General features: G+C 36.7%; 1 protein-coding gene and 1 non-coding gene across 2 annotated transcripts in view; both read right to left on the bottom strand.

The window, feature by feature from the left end:
* Positions 1–21,187, bottom strand: part of EYS (eyes shut homolog) — a 1,981,143-nt gene that overhangs the window by 59,373 nt on the left and 1,900,583 nt on the right. Inside the window, 1 exon segment of the mRNA XM_012556965.2 lies at positions 14,915–15,089. Within this exon segment, the coding sequence (XP_012412419.2) occupies positions 14,915–15,089 (175 nt within the window).
* LOC111821430 (U6 spliceosomal RNA) lies at positions 4,751–4,853 on the bottom strand. The gene has a single exon (XR_002824857.1). It is a non-coding gene; the product is annotated as a U6 spliceosomal RNA (small nuclear RNA).

The raw sequence follows: 21,187 nt of genomic DNA on the forward strand, positions 1-21,187 counted from the left end.
GTGAGTTGGGGGTGAGCGTATGTGATAAAAAGGCTTTTTTTTCCTTCCTTATAAGCATCTAGTGACATGGCTCTTGAACTTGATGAGAGTTGATGATATAAGACATATTTGTAGATTAAATAAAATAGCAGGCAAAGGGCTGAAGCATATAACATCTCCTATACAATAGTTAAGAATCTTTATTCAAAAGGTACTGAGAGATCATTGACATTATACATAGAACTGTTTTCTTATGCCAAGACCATTGAAAAAAATGTTAGATGCTCTTAATGTTATATATGTAAAGAACAATTTGTGGGTTCTTATGCCTCCAAACCAGAAGTGCTGATAACACAAAAGTAAATGTTAGACAGTTTAGAAGTATGAGTAATAGCTGGTCATGATGGCAGTTGAGAGTTGAGTATAGTTAATTATTTTACTTTCGTGCATTTATTATGAAACTGATTCAAATTCCTAAATTGAAGATAAATTGATTTTTATTGTTGGTTTTATAGCTCAGAAACCTCTAAGGATTAATTTCTTTTTACCAATAGAAATTCAACATGAAGGATTTAATTTTCTTTTAATTAGGCAATTCTAAGACTACAAGGAGCCCTGCTGGCACAGTGGTTAAGAGCTCAGCTGCTAACTAAAAGCTCAGTGGTTCAAACCCACTAGCCACTCCTGAGGGGAAAGATGTGGCAGCCTGCTTCCATAAAGATTTACAACTTTTGAAACCCTATGGGGGTAGTTCTACTCTGTCCTATAGGGCTCCTATGAGTCAAATCGACTTGAGGACAATGGGTTTTTGATTTGATAAGACTGCTAGGGTTCAGGATGAGCACAGACATATAAAAGTTAAGCTAACTGAAAATAAGATAATGGACAAATTAATATTCTTTGTTTGAATATCACGCAAACATCATTCACTTATTTCCTAAATATTTGCCACAGAGGGAGTATAGTGTACTACACCACCTTGTTACTAGGGTGAATACAAAGCAGAAAACATAGACTCGCTCCCAAGGAATTGATAATTTTATTAGAAACTATGTATTTGTACAAAATATATATGATCTATGTAAAATATATTGTTCAAAATTTACTAGGGCTTCACCCTGTATCAGGCACCTTTTTAAGTACTTGGTACAGTAGTAATTCCTTTAACCCACATGTTAACTCTGTGAGGTAAATTGACTTGATAGCACCCAACAACCACCACCCTCTGAGGTAAGTACAATTATTAGTCCTCTGGGTGCAGATTAGAAACTGAGGCTCAGCAGAATGTAGCTCCTGCTTAGTTAGTCTGCTTTTTCAGTTTACCTACCAAGTACGGATTCTGATTGCTTTGGATAAAAGGGATTCCTCTATATATGTTAATAATGATAAGGGCAAAATATAAGCATCATCACTGTGAGATGAGATCAGAAAGAGAAAGTTCCTGGGGAAAATTTACTTTGAGCTGGATCTGGAAGTTATGGTTACAAATTTGTGGGTTTTCTATGCAGAAGAAAAAGCACAGGCACGGTACTGAAAATGAGATCTTTGTGGTGTGATGAAAAAGTCATACGAATAACAGAATAAATGCATGCTATTTAGCAATAAAGGATCACATAGCTTATCCCTTCAGAGGACTCCACTTCTGCACATACACCTTATTTCTCTGCCTTTTAAAGGAGAAGAGGAACTGCTGAATTGCTTTCTCACTAGACCATCTGTTGTGTTGGATGGCTTCATTCATGTCAAATTGCTTTCCTTTGTGGTATATTTCTGTCTGAGTAATAAGTTAGGAGAATAAGGTAGGTGTAATATAAAGAGTATCATTTACCTGACAAAATTTGCTGGAGGCAAATGACACGCTCAGAATTTGAGTTTGAAGAATATACAAACAAGGGCCAAAACAACTGCACCTGACTGTACACTGGAATGTGATGGCAAGTTAAGAGTCAACATGCTTACAAAAGTGTTGTTATACTCACTCCACCTGCTGACATCCCCCCACCATCTTCCCTTCTTTGCTGGTGAGATCCCTCACCAGACTTTATAAAACCGTATTTCACATAGCATAAGAAGGATAAGGTTAAACTTCTCTTTACATACTAATAGAAATAGTGGTTGTTTGCGGGCCTTGATCCTAATAGTTCTGTTCTCCAAGTATAAGAACCTGAAATTTGTATTATGTTAACAGTTGGGCTCAGAATTCCTTTTAGGGAGGTAACTGCCTTTGGGAAACAACTTTGATGAACTGCTTGGAGTAGACGGTGGACCCTGAGGGCATGAGTGTGATCGTGAACCTGGACAACAGAAAGAAGTTGGCTGAATTGCTCTGCCTAAGACCAGGAGAGTCCCTGGGTGGCACAGACGTTTATGCATGAAAGGTTGGCTGTTCAAACCCATGCACTCAGAGGTACCTTGGAAGACAGGCCTGGTGATTGGTTTTTGAAAGGTCACAGCCTTGAAAACCCTATGGAGCAGTGCTACTCCGCACACAGGGGGTCTCTAGGAGTCAGAATCAACTCAATGGCAACTAATACTCCCACCAACAAGACCAGGAGAGAAATCTGTTCTAACTAGCTGCATAGTTCTCAATTGTATGTATATGCCATAGTTTTATCACTCAGACACCTATTGATAAACATTTGAATAGTTTTCAGTCTTTTGCTTTAACAAATACAGCAAATGGAATTTGATCAAGTAAATGATAATGTCTTTTTCTGTACAGCCTCACCAACAGATTAATCATTTTTCTAGTTTTGGCCAATCTGATAGGTGAGAAATACTATCAGTCTTAATTAACATCTCTAGAGAACGGAGTCTAAAGACAATTCCAAGGATACCCTACTGAGGAAGCTTGAGTGAAAGGAAAGAAAAGTGAGGGGAGAAAAAGGGAAAACAAACACAAGGTAGTGAACTACCAAGCTGGTTAAGCTTCACAAGAAATACAGCCGGTTGCTTGGTAAGGGGGCTGTCTCTTGAGAGGCGGCATAGTGGTACACCTAATTTGACTACTATGCAGGGATGAAAGTATTGCAGGAGAAGATAGGTTGACAGTAGGTAATAATAATGACAGATGAAAGGATTTACATTTTGCTGCACTGGAAATAGAAGGAACATTTTGACAGGAAAGTGATGTGATCAAAGAGGTTTTTAGGAAGATTCAATTTGGATTAAAGTGAGGAGAGTTTAGGGAACACAACACCAGTGGCAAACAAATATAGTCCAGAGAGAAGCAATAGAGGATTGAACTAAGCGGTGTTGGATGCAATATATAGAAGGGTCAGATTGGGCAAGAGATTCCTAATCTGAAGACTCTAGGGGACCCCAGAGAGTCCATGGTTGGGCTTTAGGAAACTTGTAAACCCCGAAAGTTTTATGCAAAATTTTGCATCCTATGACACAAGGGGAAAGAGTTTTTAGATTTCACCTGATTCTCAAAGGCATATGTGAGCCAAAAAATATTTGGGAAACCCTGGATCAGCGAGATTTTAATTTATCTATCACACTGATAGATTTATGTTGTAAATTAGCCTTGTTTATGAACTTGGTATAAATCTATGATGCATTTCATATTTTATATCCATATTCTCTGAACTCCTACTGTACTTATTGCCTGTGCCAAAGTTTTGGTTTTCCTATACTGCACTTTTCTCAGTCACAGTCAAACTATGACTTTATGGTCAAACAAAGTGCAACTTATATGATATAAAAATCTGCTCTTATTCATGTGTATACCACACACATGTATATATAGGTTCAAGTTAGACTTACACAAACCTTTTATTTTTTAATCTTGGCTACTGACTAACAACAGAAGTAGTTTACTGTTTTTCTGTTGCATCACAGCTTGTCCCAGGGGTATAAAGGCCTTACATGAACTGTATCTTATACTCTGACTTGAGAAATTACATTTGAACGCAGCTGGATGTTTGTGTACTGACGTACTTGGAGCAAGAAAGCAGAGCTTTCAGCAGCCCACCAGAGCCCAACACAAGCTTGCAGCCTCATTGAGCCCCGCTTCTCACCTCTCTCTTTACTTGGCGTCCCACTTTCCCTTATGTACCAAAACAGTGCCTCCCACTTCCAGCTGAGAGCAATGAGAACAGAAGGGAGCACTTCGAGAAGTTTTTTTTTTTTTTTTTAATTTGTACAATTAAACTGTGCATTGTTAAGACATTCTGACCACCTTTGAGAGAAATAAAACCTTTGGATTTTGCTTTTAAAATTTGTTCTAAATGCCATGAAATTTATGCTTTGGGATGGCACTTGCCTCTTGAGCATTTAAAAATATTATATGTGTTAGATATTTTTCAAGGGAAGATTAAACTTTAGCTCTTAGCTCTCCATTATCTTATCTAGATATTCAATTTAATATTTCTGTGCTTCAGATGAAAAACAAAAGTTGCAGAGTCACATAAAATTAAGAGCCTGGGACTAGGACAAGGATAGATGAAAACTTCTCAAACACTTTTGAAAAGTAGATTACAAAGGAAATTTTTTTCTTTTAAAAAACTGATTCTTATTATTGAGATTAGAACAGAATTTCAAAAAAAGTGTCAAAAAGAATAAAATTCTCTTTAAACTTCAGCTGCTACTGGAGCTGAATGTTTGTGAATAGGAGCCTTAATATTTTTAACAGCTTTATTAAGGTTTAATTTACATATCATAAAATTCACCTGTTTTGAAGACAGGGATCCATAATTTTTTTTATTGTATTGTAGGTGAAAGTTTACAGCTCAAGTTAATTTCTCATACAAAAATTTATACACATATTAAAAATATGGAATGCTTCATGAACTTGCATGTCATCCTTGTTCAGGATGCTAGTTTTCTCTGTATCTTTCCAATTTTAGTGTATGTGCTGCCAAAGTGAGCACAGGACCCAAAACTTTGATAAATCATCATATAATAGTCACAAGAGCTACTTCTGACTCTAGGATGCTTCATGTATGGTAATTAATATAGTAAATATTTTGTTGTTATGGCAATAAAAAATCCCAATCACTGGTCACAATTTTGATAAGAAGATATTAGAATCCTTTAAGGAAACTTGTCAGAAGTGTCATTCCCACTGTATGTTATTACTCTAGTCTACTTGTTCAAATTAGGGCTCTCATATTAGACTTTGAGTTACAGCTTTCCACCCACATGATATTTCAGGAATTCCCAGGGTGTGTGTTATGAGGCAAGTACTTCCAATTTGAAGGAAATATGAAATGCCAACTGAAGATAACTTCTACAGTAAAACATAAGAAAAAATGAACAGATTACATTCAGCAAATAGCTTCTCTAACACTTTTGTTACTTCATTTAAATTATTAGGGGCTTTCAAATTCATTTCTTATTATTCAGGTCTTAAAGAGAATCTTGACCAACAGTCAAGAGATCTGGTTTTAGGTACTGCTGTGCTGTGCTACCTTCCAAGTCCCTGGGTGACACAAATGGTTTGCTCTGGTTCCATGGAAGAAAGGCCTGGCAATCTGCTTCCATAAAGATTACATCCAAGAAAACCCTATGGAGCTATTCTACTCTGTAACACATGGGGTCGCCATGAGTTGGAATTGACTCGATGGCAATGGATTTGGTTTTTGGTTTTGGTGCTACTTTCAAGGTGTTCACACATCTTCTTGATTCAGTCACAATCTCTAGGGCTCAGTTTTTCCATTTATTAAACTGAGTTTAGGATACCTGCCTTGACAAATTTAGAAAGCTTTAATGAGGTGCAATGAAAATAATGTATGTAAAAAAGCTTCAATAGCTACAAAGTCCTGTGCAACTGTCATATACTACTTTTATTATTATCACAATTCAAGGAAATTTTCTACATTAATCAAAAGAATCTGCAAATAGTTTAAAATAGCTATATGTATTTGACACTATGTACTCCAAGATAAACACATGCGGCTCTTAAATTCAAAGAGTTAGGCCCTTTGTTCCATATGGAATAATGAGGAGTTGGAATGGATTCCCTACCTTCACCTTCAACTTCCTATGCTTTCTTACTGCCATTGCCAAGGGTTCCTGCTTATTAAATAATCACATTAAAATATATCAAAATTTCCAGTAGTATCACCTGACGAATGACCACTTTTTTTTTAAGAACATGAGGTAAACTTGTGTTGCTAAATAATTTAGCTTTGTTTGTAGAGCAAATGAGTGCATTCGTTGTAAAGCAAATTAAAGATTTCATTAAAAATTACAAAGAAGAAATAATGATGGAAAAATTGGCAATAGACATTGGTGATTGTTGCACAACATGATTGATGTAATTGGTGTCACTGAAGTGGACACGTGAAAAATACTGAATTGGTAAATGTTGTGTTATCTATATTTTTACAACAATAAAGAAAAAGAAGCAATGGCATAAAATAATAATAGTAAAACTAATGTTAAAAAACTTGGCTTGATGATGGTGGCATTTCAAGCCTCAGACTCTATCCTCAGCTCTTTGATAGTATTGGTCAAACTATACATTTCCTCTTCAAAAACATCATTTTCCATAAAATTCAGGTAATAATTTTAACTTGTTATTGAGTGCATTAGGTGTTTTGGACATTCCAGAACATATAGAGCTTTTTCACGTCCCTGGCTTTTACTCTCTTCATCCCTCTCATGGAATGCCTTTCCCCAATTATCTACCTGGCTGAGAGCTCACACTTCTAATAAAGAAAAAACCTGTTGCCTTTGAGTCCATTCCAACTCATAGACACCCTATAGGACAGAGTAGGACCACTCCATAATGTTTCCAAGGCTGTAAATCTTTGTGGAAGCAGATTGCCACATCTTTCTCCTGAAGAGCAGCGGTTGGGTTCAAACCACCAACCTTTAGGTTAACAGCTGAGCACTTAACCACTGCATCACTAGGGCTCCCATTCTAATCAAAACAACAACAACAACAACAAAAACAAACCCATTGCTGTTGAGTTGATTCCGACCCATAGAGTGCCCTTAATAATCATTTCTTCTGTGAAGAGATGTTGACAGTTCTTTACCCCCACCACATTGCTCCTTTTACTTCACAGAGTAGAACTAACCACTTCCTCCTTTATGTTCATACTGTACCCAGTGTAGAAGTCTATCATAACACTTCTTTATATTACCTTTGAAAAGTTATAAGGATTGTGAAGACACAATACAAACGTTGCTGTTTTTTACAATCTGTATCAAGCTCCATGCTGGCATACAGTAAGAAATTACTATCTGTTACACATCAACCATTAATGCCCAAGATGAAGAAACTGAAGATTTTTACCAACTTCTGCAGTCTGAAATTGATCAAACATGCAATCAAGATGCATTGATAATTACTAGTGGTTGGAATGCGAAAGTTGGAATCAAAGAAGAAGGATGGGTAGCTGGAAAATATGGCCTTGGTGATAGAAATGATGCCAGAGATTGCATGATAGAATTTTGAAAAACCAATGTCTTATTCATTGCAAATACCTTTTTTCAACAACATACATTCAACTTTTTTCAACTGCGACTATACATGTGGACCTCGCCAGACGGAATACACAGTAATGAAATTGATTACATTTGTGAAAAGAGACAGTGGAGAAGCTCAATATCATCAGAACAAGGCCAGGGGCCAACTGTGGAACTGACCATCAATTGCTCATATGCAAGTTCAAGCTGAAGCTGAAGAAAATTAAAACAGGTCCATGAGACCCAAAATATGGCCTTGAGTATATCCCACCTGAATTTAGAGACCATCTCAAGAATAGATTTGACACACTGAACATTAAAGACTGAAGACCAGATGAGATGTGGAATGACATCAAGGACATCATACATGAAGAAAGAAAAAAGTCATTAATAAGACAGGAAAGAAAGAAAAGACCAAAATGGATGTCAGAAGAGACTCTGAAACTTGCTCTTGAACACAGAGCAGCTAAAGTGAATGGAAGAAATGATGAAGTAATAGAGCTGAACAGAAGATTTCAAAGGGTGGCTCAAGAAGACCAAGTAAAATATTGTAATGAAATGTGAAAAGACTTGGAGTTAGTAAATCAAAAGGGAAGAATATGCTTGGCATTTCTCAAGCTGAAAGAATTGAAGAAAAAATTCAAGCCTCTAGTTGCAATACTGAAAGATTCTATGGGCAAAATATTGAATGACGGAGTAAGCATCAAAAAAGATGGAAGGAATACACAGAGTCACTGTACCAAAAAGAATTGGTCAATGTTCAGCCATTTCAGGAGGTAGCATATGATCAAGAACAAATGGTACTGAAGGAAGAAGTCCAAGCTGGACTGAAGGCATTGGAGAAAAACAAGCCTTCAGGAATTGACAGAATACTAACTGAGATGTTTCCACAAAGAGATGCAGCACTGGAGGTGCTCACTAGTTTATGCCAAGAAATTTGGAAGACAGATACCTGTCCAATTGACTGGAAGAGATCCATATTTGTGCCCACTTCAAAGAAAGATGATCCAACAGAATGTGGAAAGTGTCAAACGATATCATTAATATCACACGCAAGTAAATTTTGCTGAAGATAATTCAAAAGTGGCTGCAGCAGTACTTTAACAGGGACTAATAGACAGAAATTCAAGCTGGATTCAGAAGAGGATGTGAGGGATATCCTTGATGATGTCAGATGGATCTTGGCTGAAAGCAGAGAATACCATCAAGATGTTTACCTGTGTTTTATTGACTATGTAAAGGCATTCGACTGTGTGGATCATAATAAATTACGGATAACATTGTGAAGAATGGGAATTCCAAAACACTTAATTGTGCTCATACAGAACCAGTACACAGACCAAGAAGCGGTTGTTCAAACAGAAGGGGCTACTGTGTGGTTTAAAATCAGGAAAAGTATATGTCAAGGTTGTATCCTTTCACCATACTTATTCAGTCTGTATGCTGAGCAAATAATTAGAGAAGCTGGACTATATGAAGAAGAATGCAGCATCAGGATTGGAAGAAGACTCATTAACACCCTTCGATATGCAAATGATACAACATTGTTTGCTGAAAACAAAGAGGACTTGAAGCAGTTATTGATGAAGATCAAAGACTATAGCCTTCAGTATGGATTACATTTCAACATAAAGAAAACAAAAATCCTCACAACTGGACCAATAAGCAACATAGTGACAAACGGAGAAAATAATGAAGTCATCAAGGATTTCATTTTACTTGGATCCACAATCAACGTCCTTGGAAGCAGCAGTAAAGAAATCAAACGACACATTGCATTGGAAAAATTTGATGCAAAAGATCTCTTTAATGTGTTAAAAAGCAAATATGTCACTTTGAGGACTAAGGTACACCTGACCCAAGCCATGGTATTTTCAATTGCTTCATATGCATGTGAAAGCTGAACAATGAATAAGGAAGACGGAAGAAGAATTGATGCCTTTGAATTAAGGTGTTGGGGAAGTCTATTGAATATACCATGAACTGCCAGAAGAGTGAACAAATCTATCTTGGAAGAAGTCCAGACAGAACGCTCCTTAGAAGTGAAGATGGCGAGACTTCGTCTCATGTACTTTCGACGTGTTATCAGGAGGAACTAGTCCCTGGAGAAGGATATCATGCTTGGTAAAGTAGAGGGTAGAGGGTCAGTGAAAGAAAGGAAATCCCTCAAGGAGATGGATTGACACAGTGGCTGCAACGATCGGCTCAAGCATAGCAACAATTGTGAGGATGGCGCAGGATCTGGCAATGTTTCGTTCTGTTGTACGTAGGATTGTTTTGAGTTGGAACTGACTTAACGGCATCAAACAACAATAACAACAGGTGGAAGAAGGAACAAGTGGTGAACTCTTGAATTAGATTTAGCATTGAATTTGGGACATGCAGAGAAAGCTATGGAAGCTAAGTGTTTGCTATAGTTAAGGATCAAAGCTATAGAAACATAGCCCACGTAGCACATCTGATCTTCACATTTATCTTCACCTTGTATTGCTTAATAGAGATCTAGATTAGTAAGTGATGCTTAAAAAAGATATTAATTTGAAGTGTTTTGATGGCAATGGACCCTATGAAATTCACTTGATTATAGTAGTGAACAAGTTACTAGAAGATATATAAAGGATTTTTTTTGATCATAGAACATTAGAACCTTTAAGAGTTCTTAGAGTACATCTACTTTAATAATAAAAACCATGAACATTTATCATCCATCTACTAGTTGAGGCATTATAATCTTTGCAGAATTCTATCTTTAGCAAGCTTAGGAGCAAAGGTATATACCACTAGTATGAACAAATACAAACAGGATGCAGTCAGAACAGAAATGTATGCAAATAAGAGAATCATGCACAAACTAGTATGCTAGTAATCAGTCCAATTATATATAGACCAGTTTTCACAATAAATATGAACAGATTAAAGTAACTAATAAAATGTGGAGACTTCAGATGGAATTTAAAGCAACTCTGTCTTGAACATGTTAAATTTGCTGCTAAGTAATGGTTAGTTGGACAATTTATTGATAAAATACTTCTATTTTCCCAGATTTATCCTTATGAATTAAAAACAGCCTATACTCAACGGCATCCAACAGCAACAATACTTGTTAGGGAATGTGAGATAATATTTTCTGGTATTTAGGAAGCTTTCCTAGTCTTCTAGGTAAGTGTAATTCTACTGCTCTGGTTGGGGGAGTGTTTGGGTTGTATAGGTGCTACTCACAATGTAAGTGTATGTGATAGCCAACTGGCAAAGATAAACTCATATTCTCTAATAAATTTATTCGAGAGACACGGCTCCGTCTATATGTATAAAGTCAGGGAGTAATTAAGTAATACTTTTACGTGTCTTCATTACTTGCAAAGTACTGTGTTCAATCAGTGTAAATTTCATGGAAGTTAAACGTAAGCATGTTCAGTATAAATTCAGTTTTAAGAAACCTTTCTAAAATATGAACATTGCATTACTAACTCAACTTCAAGCTGCACTCAAAAGCTTGCAAAAAGAAACAAACCTTCCAGACAATTCTCAATTCCTTGTATAGAGTTTCAAAAGTGTTCTGCAGATGTTAATAGGCCATGTTTGAAAAAAACAGATTCTGTGATGTAGTAAGTTTGGGAAACTCTGGGTTCAACATACTTCTTTGTTGCAGAACTTTTCAGTATTTTCAATATATATCATGAAAGATAGATATAAAGATAGAATATGCTCTGTTTCCCAAATACTCACAAGCCAGGAACAGTTGGCCACTCAAACCCAACTAGAGGTTTCTCAGGAGACACACCTGGCGATCTGCTCCTGAAAGGTCACAGCGTTGAACACCCTATGGAGCAGTTTTACGTTGCACATGTGGTGTTTCTGTGACTTGGAACGGACTGGACAAACAACAACAACCTTCCACGTGGCTGTTGCTCATTTGTAATACAATTAGGTTCATTTGTTGCTTTTGGTATTCCTTGTTCAGGCTCACCTCATATCCTGGTTGATGTTATATATGCGTACATATATAGTAAACATTACTATAACAATATATTTATGGTATGTGAAATATTAGTATTGTTTAAAGAGTTAAAACTTAAAAAAAGTTGGTACTCAAAAAAATGTCCCTCCTCTATTACCCCCTTACCATCCCCTCATTTTTTCCACTCTCTTCCCATACCCCCTATACATAACTAATCTCTTTAGTTTCTGATTTAATATGTTTTTTAGGTGTTCTATTATTTTTATACTTGAAAGTGATGTTTTAAAGTCTTCTATTATTAGTGTGCTGTTTAGTGCATAGATATTTATAAGTGTTTCTTTATTGTGAATTGTAGCTTTTATCATTAAAAAGTACCTTCGTTGTGAAGTTTAATGTTTTTTGACTTGAATTCTACTTTGTCTGAAATCAGGACCAGTACCTCTACTCTCTTTTTATAGCAATAGAATTAACCTATTTTATCCACTTCAGTATCACTGCATGTGAATTTCAATTCTTTATAAGGCCAAATATATTCTTTCTAATTAATTTGCTGCAGATTTCTATTAACTCTGAACCTTGTGCTATGAAATAAAACAAAATAAGAACATTACAAAAAACAATCCCCTAGAAGTCCAGTTTTATAAATTTTAATCTTTATTTACTCAATTTCTCTAATACACCAGGTTTGAATTAATTTAGACTTGACTTCCCTCTTACCTTCCTCCCACAATCTCATATTCAACAGGTCCCATGGCATGGATGTTTCTCTGCAATATCTTTTAAATTAATTCTTTCCTTTTCTTTTCTACAGCCATTTCCTAAACCCAGGCCCTTTATAAAAGACCTAGATTTCCAAAACTGTTGCCTAGTAACCCCTCCTCTCCGACCCCTGATACTGACACTGCAAAGGAATGACTTTCAAACATCTGTCTTTATCATGGATCTTTCCTGTCAGGACTGTTCATGTCTCATTCTTGGGGTAAAGCAAATTTGTTATCTGTTATGTAAGGTTCTCATCCTTCCATACTTCCTCTGTCCCATTTCTCATAACTAATCAACAGAATATTCTGTTTTAGCCAAATTGGCTTCAGTATCATGACTCCACACACCTTGCTTGTCTCTACATTTGTACCTTTGCTCAGAACCTTTAGAATAATGTTTCCTTTCACTTTTCATTGACAATCTATTCACTGATTAGTTCATTTAACAACTGTTTTCTGAATGCCTTTTGTATAGTAGGCACTATTCTAGGCACAAGGGATACAGTGGTAGCATGAGAGATCAGGTCTATTTTCAGGGAAAAATAATAACCAGTATACAAACAAATGAATAAAAAAAATCAGAGAGTGATACATTATGGAGACAGTAAAACATCATTATGTGATAGTGACTAAAGAGAGGGATAGTTTTGGGTGAGAGTTAAGAGGGCCTTTCTGAGGAGGTTAAAGTTGAGCCAATGACAAGAAGGAGGCAGCCAAATGGAGACTGGTGGCAAGGACACTGTTATAGATTGAAATGTGTTCCCCCAAAATATGTGTTGTAAATCCTAACCAGTATACCTGTGGAAAAGAGCCCTGGTGGCACAATGGTTAAACACTCGGTTGCTAACCATAAGGCTGGTGGTTCGAAACCACCTAGTGGCTCTGTGGGAGAAAAGACCTGGTGATCTGCTCCCGTAAATATTAGAGTTGATTCTGACTCACAGCGACCCTATAGGACAGAACAGAACTGATTCGTAGGGTTTCCAACGAGCAGCTGGTGAATTCGAACTGCCGACCTTTTGATGCACAGCCAGGCTCTTAACCACTATGCCACCAGGGTTCCCCCTTACACATTACAGCCTAGGAAACCCTATGGGGCAGTTCTACTCTGCACGTGGGGTTGCTATGAGTCAGAATGAACCAACAACACACAACAACAACTTACTTGTGGATGTAATCACATTTGGAAATAGGGTTTTCTTTGTTATCCTAATGAGGCCATATCAGTGTAGGGTATGTCTTAAACCAATTCCTTTTGAGATATAAAGAGCAGACTGGGCATAAAAGAAAGCAAGTGCAAATGGTGAAAGATTGATGCCATGTAGAGATCACCAAGGAACTAAGGAAGAGAAACTGAAAGACACAAGGATTTCTCTGTCCCAGAGAGGACAAAGAGCCTTCACCTAGAGCCAGCACCCTGAATTCGGACTTCTAGCCTCCTAAACTGTGAGAAAATAAAATTGTTTGTTAAAGCCACTCACTTGTGGTATTTCTGTTACAGCAGCACTAAGAAACTAAGACAGTCACCCTATAAGAAGAGACTGCACAGGTCTGAAGCAGAAACGAGCTTGATGGGTTCAAAGAGAAGAAATAGGTTAATTGGACTTGAACTGTAAGTGAGGGGTAAGAGAGGAAGTTCAAGAGGTTGCAGGGGCGAAATCATGTAAAACCTTGAAAGCTGCAGTGAAGGGTTCAGAAATTACCCTGTGTGCCCTGATAAATCACTGAAGGGTTTTTGGTAAGAAATGGCAAGTTCGAATGGTCATCTTAACACCCCTGCTGCCTCCTCCCCAGAAGACTTTGTTCACCAACCCAATGCACTGTGATTAACAGTTGTTTGAACTCTGCTTCTGATCACTTTCTAGTGAGGAGATGGTGGGGAGGGTAAGAAATTCTCAAGGGCTTTCAAAACTACACCTTCTGCCACCCATATCCTCCAGGTGAGATTCTGATACTCCACTTTGCCAGCTGCTTTGCAGTGAGCCCTTGTCTCTGGGAGAAGTGCATCATTCCTTCTGATGTGTCTTGTGGGAAAGAATTTGACAAATCACTTTCCTAGCTTTCTCATAAATGTCTGAGACATTAGAAATTCATGGATAGCTAGAGTGCAAGAAATTGAAGGACAGAGTGCTTACTTTCTCTTTCTTTGGATATATATATACTGCTTATGCATAGAACAGATGCTTAACAAAATTTGGTTAAATAAAGAAATTATAATAATCAAATATACATGTATAATATAAATATATTAATATTGTATACTATATTATAATGTATAACATATATAATATATTTCAATTGTATTTATAAGTATAATTAAATAAATATAAAAATATAAGACATAATTTACAAATTATTTATTTTCCTCCCACTCAACAGGGCCACATTTTGTTTTAAAATGAATAAAGTAGTCAGCAGTCAAGCCATGCAACTTCGCCAGTGCCCACCTAGAGAGGACCCTTTCTAAAGAAGCTCAAATCTAAATATGAAAGCAAATCCCCATCTGTAAACCTTTGTGTGGTTAATATCTCTGGAGATACTCTCAATATTTTAAGTTTAAGTTCTTTCCCATGGTAGTAACTCATTTTTATTGTTTAAAAGAATTGACAAATGGCAACAGTTGCATGCTGACCCTATTTCTAGTTGTCTTTATCTGTCCCCCAGTCATTTAGCAAGTCTGCATGAACACACTTTAAATGTGAGCATTGGTTTGTGTTCCTTGTTTTTGCGAGTGATGTTATCAGTTAGTACACAAATAACGTGCTACTTACTTTCCTAACAATGTTATACTTACTAAACAGTAGATCCACTCTCAGTGCATGTCCCACCATTGCCACATTTCATTAAACTGCAAGGAGAAGCATCACACTGGCCAACGCTGCGTCCAGAATTTGGGAGGCCCTCAGGATTTCCCAGGTCTCTGAAATGGCCATCCTTTGCAGTGCGAACTTGAACAGTGAAAATACAGCCTTGAAGAAAGGCAAAAAATACTTCACATTAAAAAGACAGAAGAAATAGATGGACTGAGAAGACAATTGTTTTCCATTTTTAAGATAACATTTTTCAACAGTACAAAAGTAATACACGTTAATTTTAAGAAAAAAAATGGAGAAGTGCAGAAAAGCACAGAGAGAAAATCAAAACATCCATAATATTATCCCTCCAGAGAAGACAACTATTAATATTTGGCATATGTGTTTACTTAAAATATTTTTATAATGCTTAGTTGTACTTCAAAAAAAAAAGGAATCCTATATTAAACTATACAATATATATCATTATCCCAACAAATCTGTGCATCATAAATACCTGTAACTCTTTTCTCACGCCATTAACTATTTTTAAATGACTCCATAATATTATATTATTTCATGATATATTTGAGCAACATTTGATGATTGCACTATTGACTCATTTCTACTTTTTTTGCTATTAGAAATTATATTGTTGCTGTTAGGTGCTGTTGAGTCGGTACTGACGCATAGTGATCTATGTATGACAAGACTACCGGGAAACGTTGCCTGGCCCTCTACCATTCTCACAATCATTGCTATGTTTGAGCCCATTGTTGCAGCCACTGTTTAATCCATCTTGTTGAGGGTCTTCCTCTTTTTTCCTGACCCTCTACTTTATCAAGCATGATGTCCTTCTCCAGGAATTGGTCCCTCCAATAAATAAGGCTATAACGGATATAATTGTAGATTTATCTTTGTGCATTTGCTAATTATTAGAAAAATTTCTGAAAGTAGAATTACTAGGTCAAAGATATGGGTGCTTTCAAGTGTGCCCAAGTATCCCCTATAGACATTGTGCACAACTATGTCCCCTCACCCTGTACCCGATTCCTCACATGTGCCACAATGCCGAGGGCTATCATTCTGTTTTATTTTTCACATAAGATGAATAATAAAGTGATCTCCTGCTAATTTTAATTGAAGTTGAAAATCTTAATATATTTATTAGCCATTTATAATTTTTCCTTCTCAGTTGTTTATTATGTACTTTTTTTCTCTATCTATTCACCATTTTTATGTTTATTTGAAAGACTTCTGTATATAACAAACATACCAGCTTTTGGTTATATATTGTAAATAGTTTCTCCAGTTTATTATTTGCTATTTGTGTGTGTGTGTAAAACATATTTGTAACAAAACATTTGTTATTTCAATTTTCTTCACAGTGCAATTTAGTGACATTAATTGCATTCATCATGTTTTGTAACCATCACCATTATCTGTTTCCCGCTTTTTCTATCACCCTTAACAGAAACTCATTGTCTCCTAAGCAGTCAGTCTCCTTATCCCCCTTCTTCCCACCTGCTCCTAGTAACCACTAATAACCTTAGGTCTGTATACATTTGCCTGTTCTAGATATTTAATGCAAGTGGAATCATGCAATATTTGTCCTTTTGTGACTGACTGACATTCAGCATGATGTTTTTGAGTTTTATCCACTTTGTGGCATTTATCAGGACTTCGTTTTCTTTATGACTGAGTAATATTCCATTGTATGTATATACCTTATTTTGCTTATCTAGTCATTTGTTGGTGAGCGTTTAGGTTGTTTCCATCTTTTGGCTATTATGAATAGTGCTGGAATTAACATTGATGTACATATGTCTGTTTGAATCTCTGCTTTTGATTCTTTCGAGTATAGAGGCAGTCCCCAGATTATGGAACGAATTCCATTCCTAAGTCTGTCCGTAAATTGAATTTGTACATAAGTTGGAACAGTTAGGTACAGTTGGTATCTAATTTCAGTTAAATGTTTGTCTTAATATATAGTGTACATTTCTCTGCATAAAAACAGTAAAGAAACACTTCCAGATACACTAAAATATCTTTAACATAATAACAGTAATAATAATAAAAGTATTTTAATGTGCATTGCAGAGTTTGTTATTATGAACCATTGCATTGTATGCACCTTGAATTTTTAATATAACAGGCTTTACAGGGGTTGGTTCATAACTACAGGTTGTACGTAAGTTGGACATTTGTAACCCAGGGACAGAATTGCAGGAGCATATGGTAATTCTATGTTTAACTTTTTGAGGAACTGTCAGGCTGTTTTCTATAGCAACTGTACCATTTTACAATCCCACCAGCAATGGACGAGGGTTTTTAATTTTGCTTACAGTATTTTCTCTCTCTCTTTTTTTTTTTTTGATGTAGAAAAGTTTAAAATGGTTATGCCATGAAATTATCTTCTTATTTTTATTTTTCCTTTAGAGATTCTACCTTTGCATGCATCCTTAGAAAGGCCTTTTTCACCCCAAGATTAAAAACCAAAACCAAACTCATTGCCATCAAGTCAATTTCATTTCACAGCAACCCTATAGGACAGAGTAGATCTGCCCTATAGAGTTTCCAAGGCTGTAATCTTTTCTCCCATGGAGCAGCTGGTGGGTTTGAACTGCCGATCTTTCAGTTAGTAGTCGAGGGCCACCAGGGCTCCTTTACCTCAAGATCAGATAAATATAAACAAAGAGGCAATGCAATGAAGAATTTGAAATGGAAATGTTTGGGATCCTGAACTGTACTGTGATTTTATTCATCTCCTTCAGCACTTACTCAGTTTGTTTATAAAGTACTTTCAAGCTCGTATGACAACAACGGTAAATAAGGTCTTTAAAATAATAAAGGAAAAGCCAGATTGGATTTTTATTTGCAAAACATTTCCAGAAGCTGGAAGCATGGACTAATTCCTCATGGTGGAAAAAATAGGTTCAATTTTGAAAGGTCACGAATTTACTTTCCAACTTTGTTGCTCTGGCGTTTTCACTGACAAGCACCATTCTCAGCATGCATCAATATTTTCTCGTTGTAAGAGAAAATTGATTGTTCTTCCAGCTTTAATTTTTGTTCTTCCCCCAAGTACTGCCATCTACTGTTACACAAAAAGCACTCAAGTACTGTACTGAATGAAGAAACGAACGTTAGCTGTTTTATACTGAATAATCAGGTAGCTCAACCAGCAAAGCAGGGTTCCCCATGCCTTTCTCAGAGTGCAGTACACTCTACACAGAGTGAAAGTATAAGCAGAGAATGGAGGCAGGTGAATCTGGGTTCAAATACAATCTGCCACACAAGGAATAAATGACCCAAAGCTTAACCAAGTGTACATATTTTCACCTCTAAAATGATGATAAAAATTACTATCCCACGGGTTAAGAGGAATAAGATAATATACATAAACTGTCTGGTATAAAGTTCTACTCTGACACACATAGGGTCGTCATAAGTCAGAATTAACTTGACAGCAACTAACAACAACATACTCCACCCTCCACCCCTACTGTCTCAGAAATCCTCTACTGCCTTATAAAATCGGAGGTTTTCTTTTTTTAAAGCAAAAACTGGGTGCTAATACTAGTTTCTGTAATCATATGCTGAAAAAAATCTTCGTAGAATAAGTATTATATATATTAGTGCCTGAAAGTATTCATTTTAAACACTCTGTTTCTCTTTTTGTGGATAAATGAAATGCTTTTGTTATGAGGAACTGAGGAAATATGTTATTGGCTAAAAAAGTGGCAATTCTTGGAAACCCTGGTGGTGTAATGGTTAAGTACTATGACTGCTAATCAAAAAGTTGGCAGTTTGAATCTACCAGGCACTCCTTGGAAACTTTGTGGGGCAGTTCTACTCTGTTCTATAGGGTCGCTACAAGTCAGAATCTACTCCACAGCAACAGGTTTTTGTTTTTTTTTTAATACTAGTTTTTGTAATCATATGCTGAAAAAATCTTCATAAAATGACTATTATATATATTAGTGCCTGAAAGTGATCATTTTAAACACTCCATTTCTCTTTTTGTGGATAAATGAAATGCTTTTGTTATGAGGAATTGCAGAAATATATTATTGGCTAAAAAAGTGGTAATTCTATGTTTCGAGAAACATTTAGTCAATACAAATAGTTAAATATATTTATTTCACAAGAGAGATGTTTCATGTCAGTCAATGAACCCTGCAGTTTAATAGCAATTATAGTGGAAGACATTTGTGGAATGTATATTACATAATTTCACTCCTATTAATATTTATGCTTTTTGATTATAGCAGATAAAAACATTATCTGCTCAGCATGGAACCATGGAACAGGCATTAAATACATTAAATACATAATATCCTGCATAATATCCCAACACAGGTCCCTAGTGTTGGGAGAGTGGTCTGCCTCTATGCTTCCCAGGGCCTTAGGCCCAGAACATTCTCTGATAAGGAGGCTGGGAATTGAGTCACCTCCTTTCTTCCAGTTCCTTCTCCTTATCAGAGAAGTCTGCCCCCTGTTCTGGGCACAGAGTAACTTTCTCTATCTCTTGCACATGTGTGGGCACCATACAGCACCTGGCCAATGCCACTTGTATATCTGTTCCTGGTGGGGAGGGAATGGAGTCTCTCATACTACCGCACCAGAGAGAAAACATGCCAGATTGTAAGAGCCGGCCTTGGGGGGTGGACTGAAGGAGAAACAAGCTTTGTATGGCTTAACAAGAGTGTCCTCCTGCAGTCTTCCAATTCACTATAGTTTTTATTCTTACATAAGTCCCTGGCATGTGGCCACTATTGTCCACTGCCACTATAAAACCTCTGCCCTGTCACTGTGGGGCACAGAGATCTGCTTTAGTCCTGTGACTTCCAGGGACCTCCTCATACGAAAGTTGCCCTAATAAAACTCCTTCACTGCCACACTGGAGTTGCCCAGCTCTTTCTTCAATTTCACAGCACTCTCCAATTTCAGAGGCAAATTTCAAGTTACTAGTTCATGCCTTGACACCTGGGTGGTACAAGTGATTTGTGCTCTAATACTAACCTATAGGTTGGTGGTTCAAATCCATGCAGTGGTACCTTGGAAGAAAGGCCTAGTGATCTGCTTCTGTGAAATTATAGCTACGAAAATCCTGTGGAGCAGTTCTAGTCTGTAACACATGGGGCTGCCATGAGTCAGAATTGACTTGATGGTAGTGGGAATCCTGCATATGATAATTTAGTTATAATAAAGAGTTTTGGACCTATGTGTATGTTGAAAAGATTGAATAGATACCAAATAAGTGATAGCTTTATTTTTATTTTGAAAGCAAAGGAGTTTAAAGTAATGCTATAAGCCTGTTAATTTTTCTTTTATGGGGTCTGGTTGAAAAATCTCATGCAATAAAAAAGAGAAAAAAATTGAACTAGAAAGGAACTGACTGTACCTACAATGCTGGACATTTTTATGTTGGAATAAAATTTTCTTTGCAATATTGTTAATGAATCTGTTTCATATCCAACTCTATTCAGTTGAGTAATAAACACTTACTGATCTCTATATTAGTGATCACTAGCTGTAACACTAGAAGTTTATTTCTTGCTCATGTAAAGCCTAAAGTGTGGTCAGGGTGGGGGCTGTGGGTGGGTCAGCAGAGATATTGGAGGAATGTGCAGAAGGTTTTCATAGGCAAGGCCTGGAAGTGGCAAAAATGACACCTGCCCAGTTCCCGCTGGCCGTAAATCAGTCACATGTCCCTGAATAGCTGCAAGAGAGTCTGGGAAATGTAGTCTAGATGTAGTCATCTCTGTCACAATGGCATATTATTTGAAAGTACCACTCTAGGTGCTGTAGGAGATCTTTTATAAGTCAAAATTACAGCTCCTGTTCTCTAGAAGCTTAGCAACTTCTTAGGAAGTAAGTATGTACATTCTCTAGATATCTAATTATACAAGGTTGTGAAATGCTAAGTGAGAAAGGACCTAGAGCTCCAGAGGCTTGAAGAAGAGAGAGTTCACTCTTGTTGAGTGGGTTCTTGTTGAGATGGAATTTGTATTGGTCTTCAAGGTGAGTGGAATTTGAAGAGGTGGCGTATACTGGCTTGAGCAGGGCTCAGAGTCAGAAAATAAGACACACAAAGAAAGCAGTGATTAAATAAGTTTCGATAGAACAAAAGATTTGTAGAGGTGAGGTAAGTATGGAAAAAAAAATACAGGCAGCCCCTGGATTATGAACAAGTTCCGTTCCTAAATCTGTCTTTAAGTTGAATTTGTACATAAGTTGGAACAGTTAGGTATGGTCCATATCTAACATCA

This window comes from Trichechus manatus, unplaced genomic scaffold, assembly GCF_000243295.1.
Source record: "Trichechus manatus latirostris isolate Lorelei unplaced genomic scaffold, TriManLat1.0 scaffold00083, whole genome shotgun sequence".
NCBI lineage: Eukaryota > Metazoa > Chordata > Mammalia > Sirenia > Trichechidae > Trichechus > Trichechus manatus.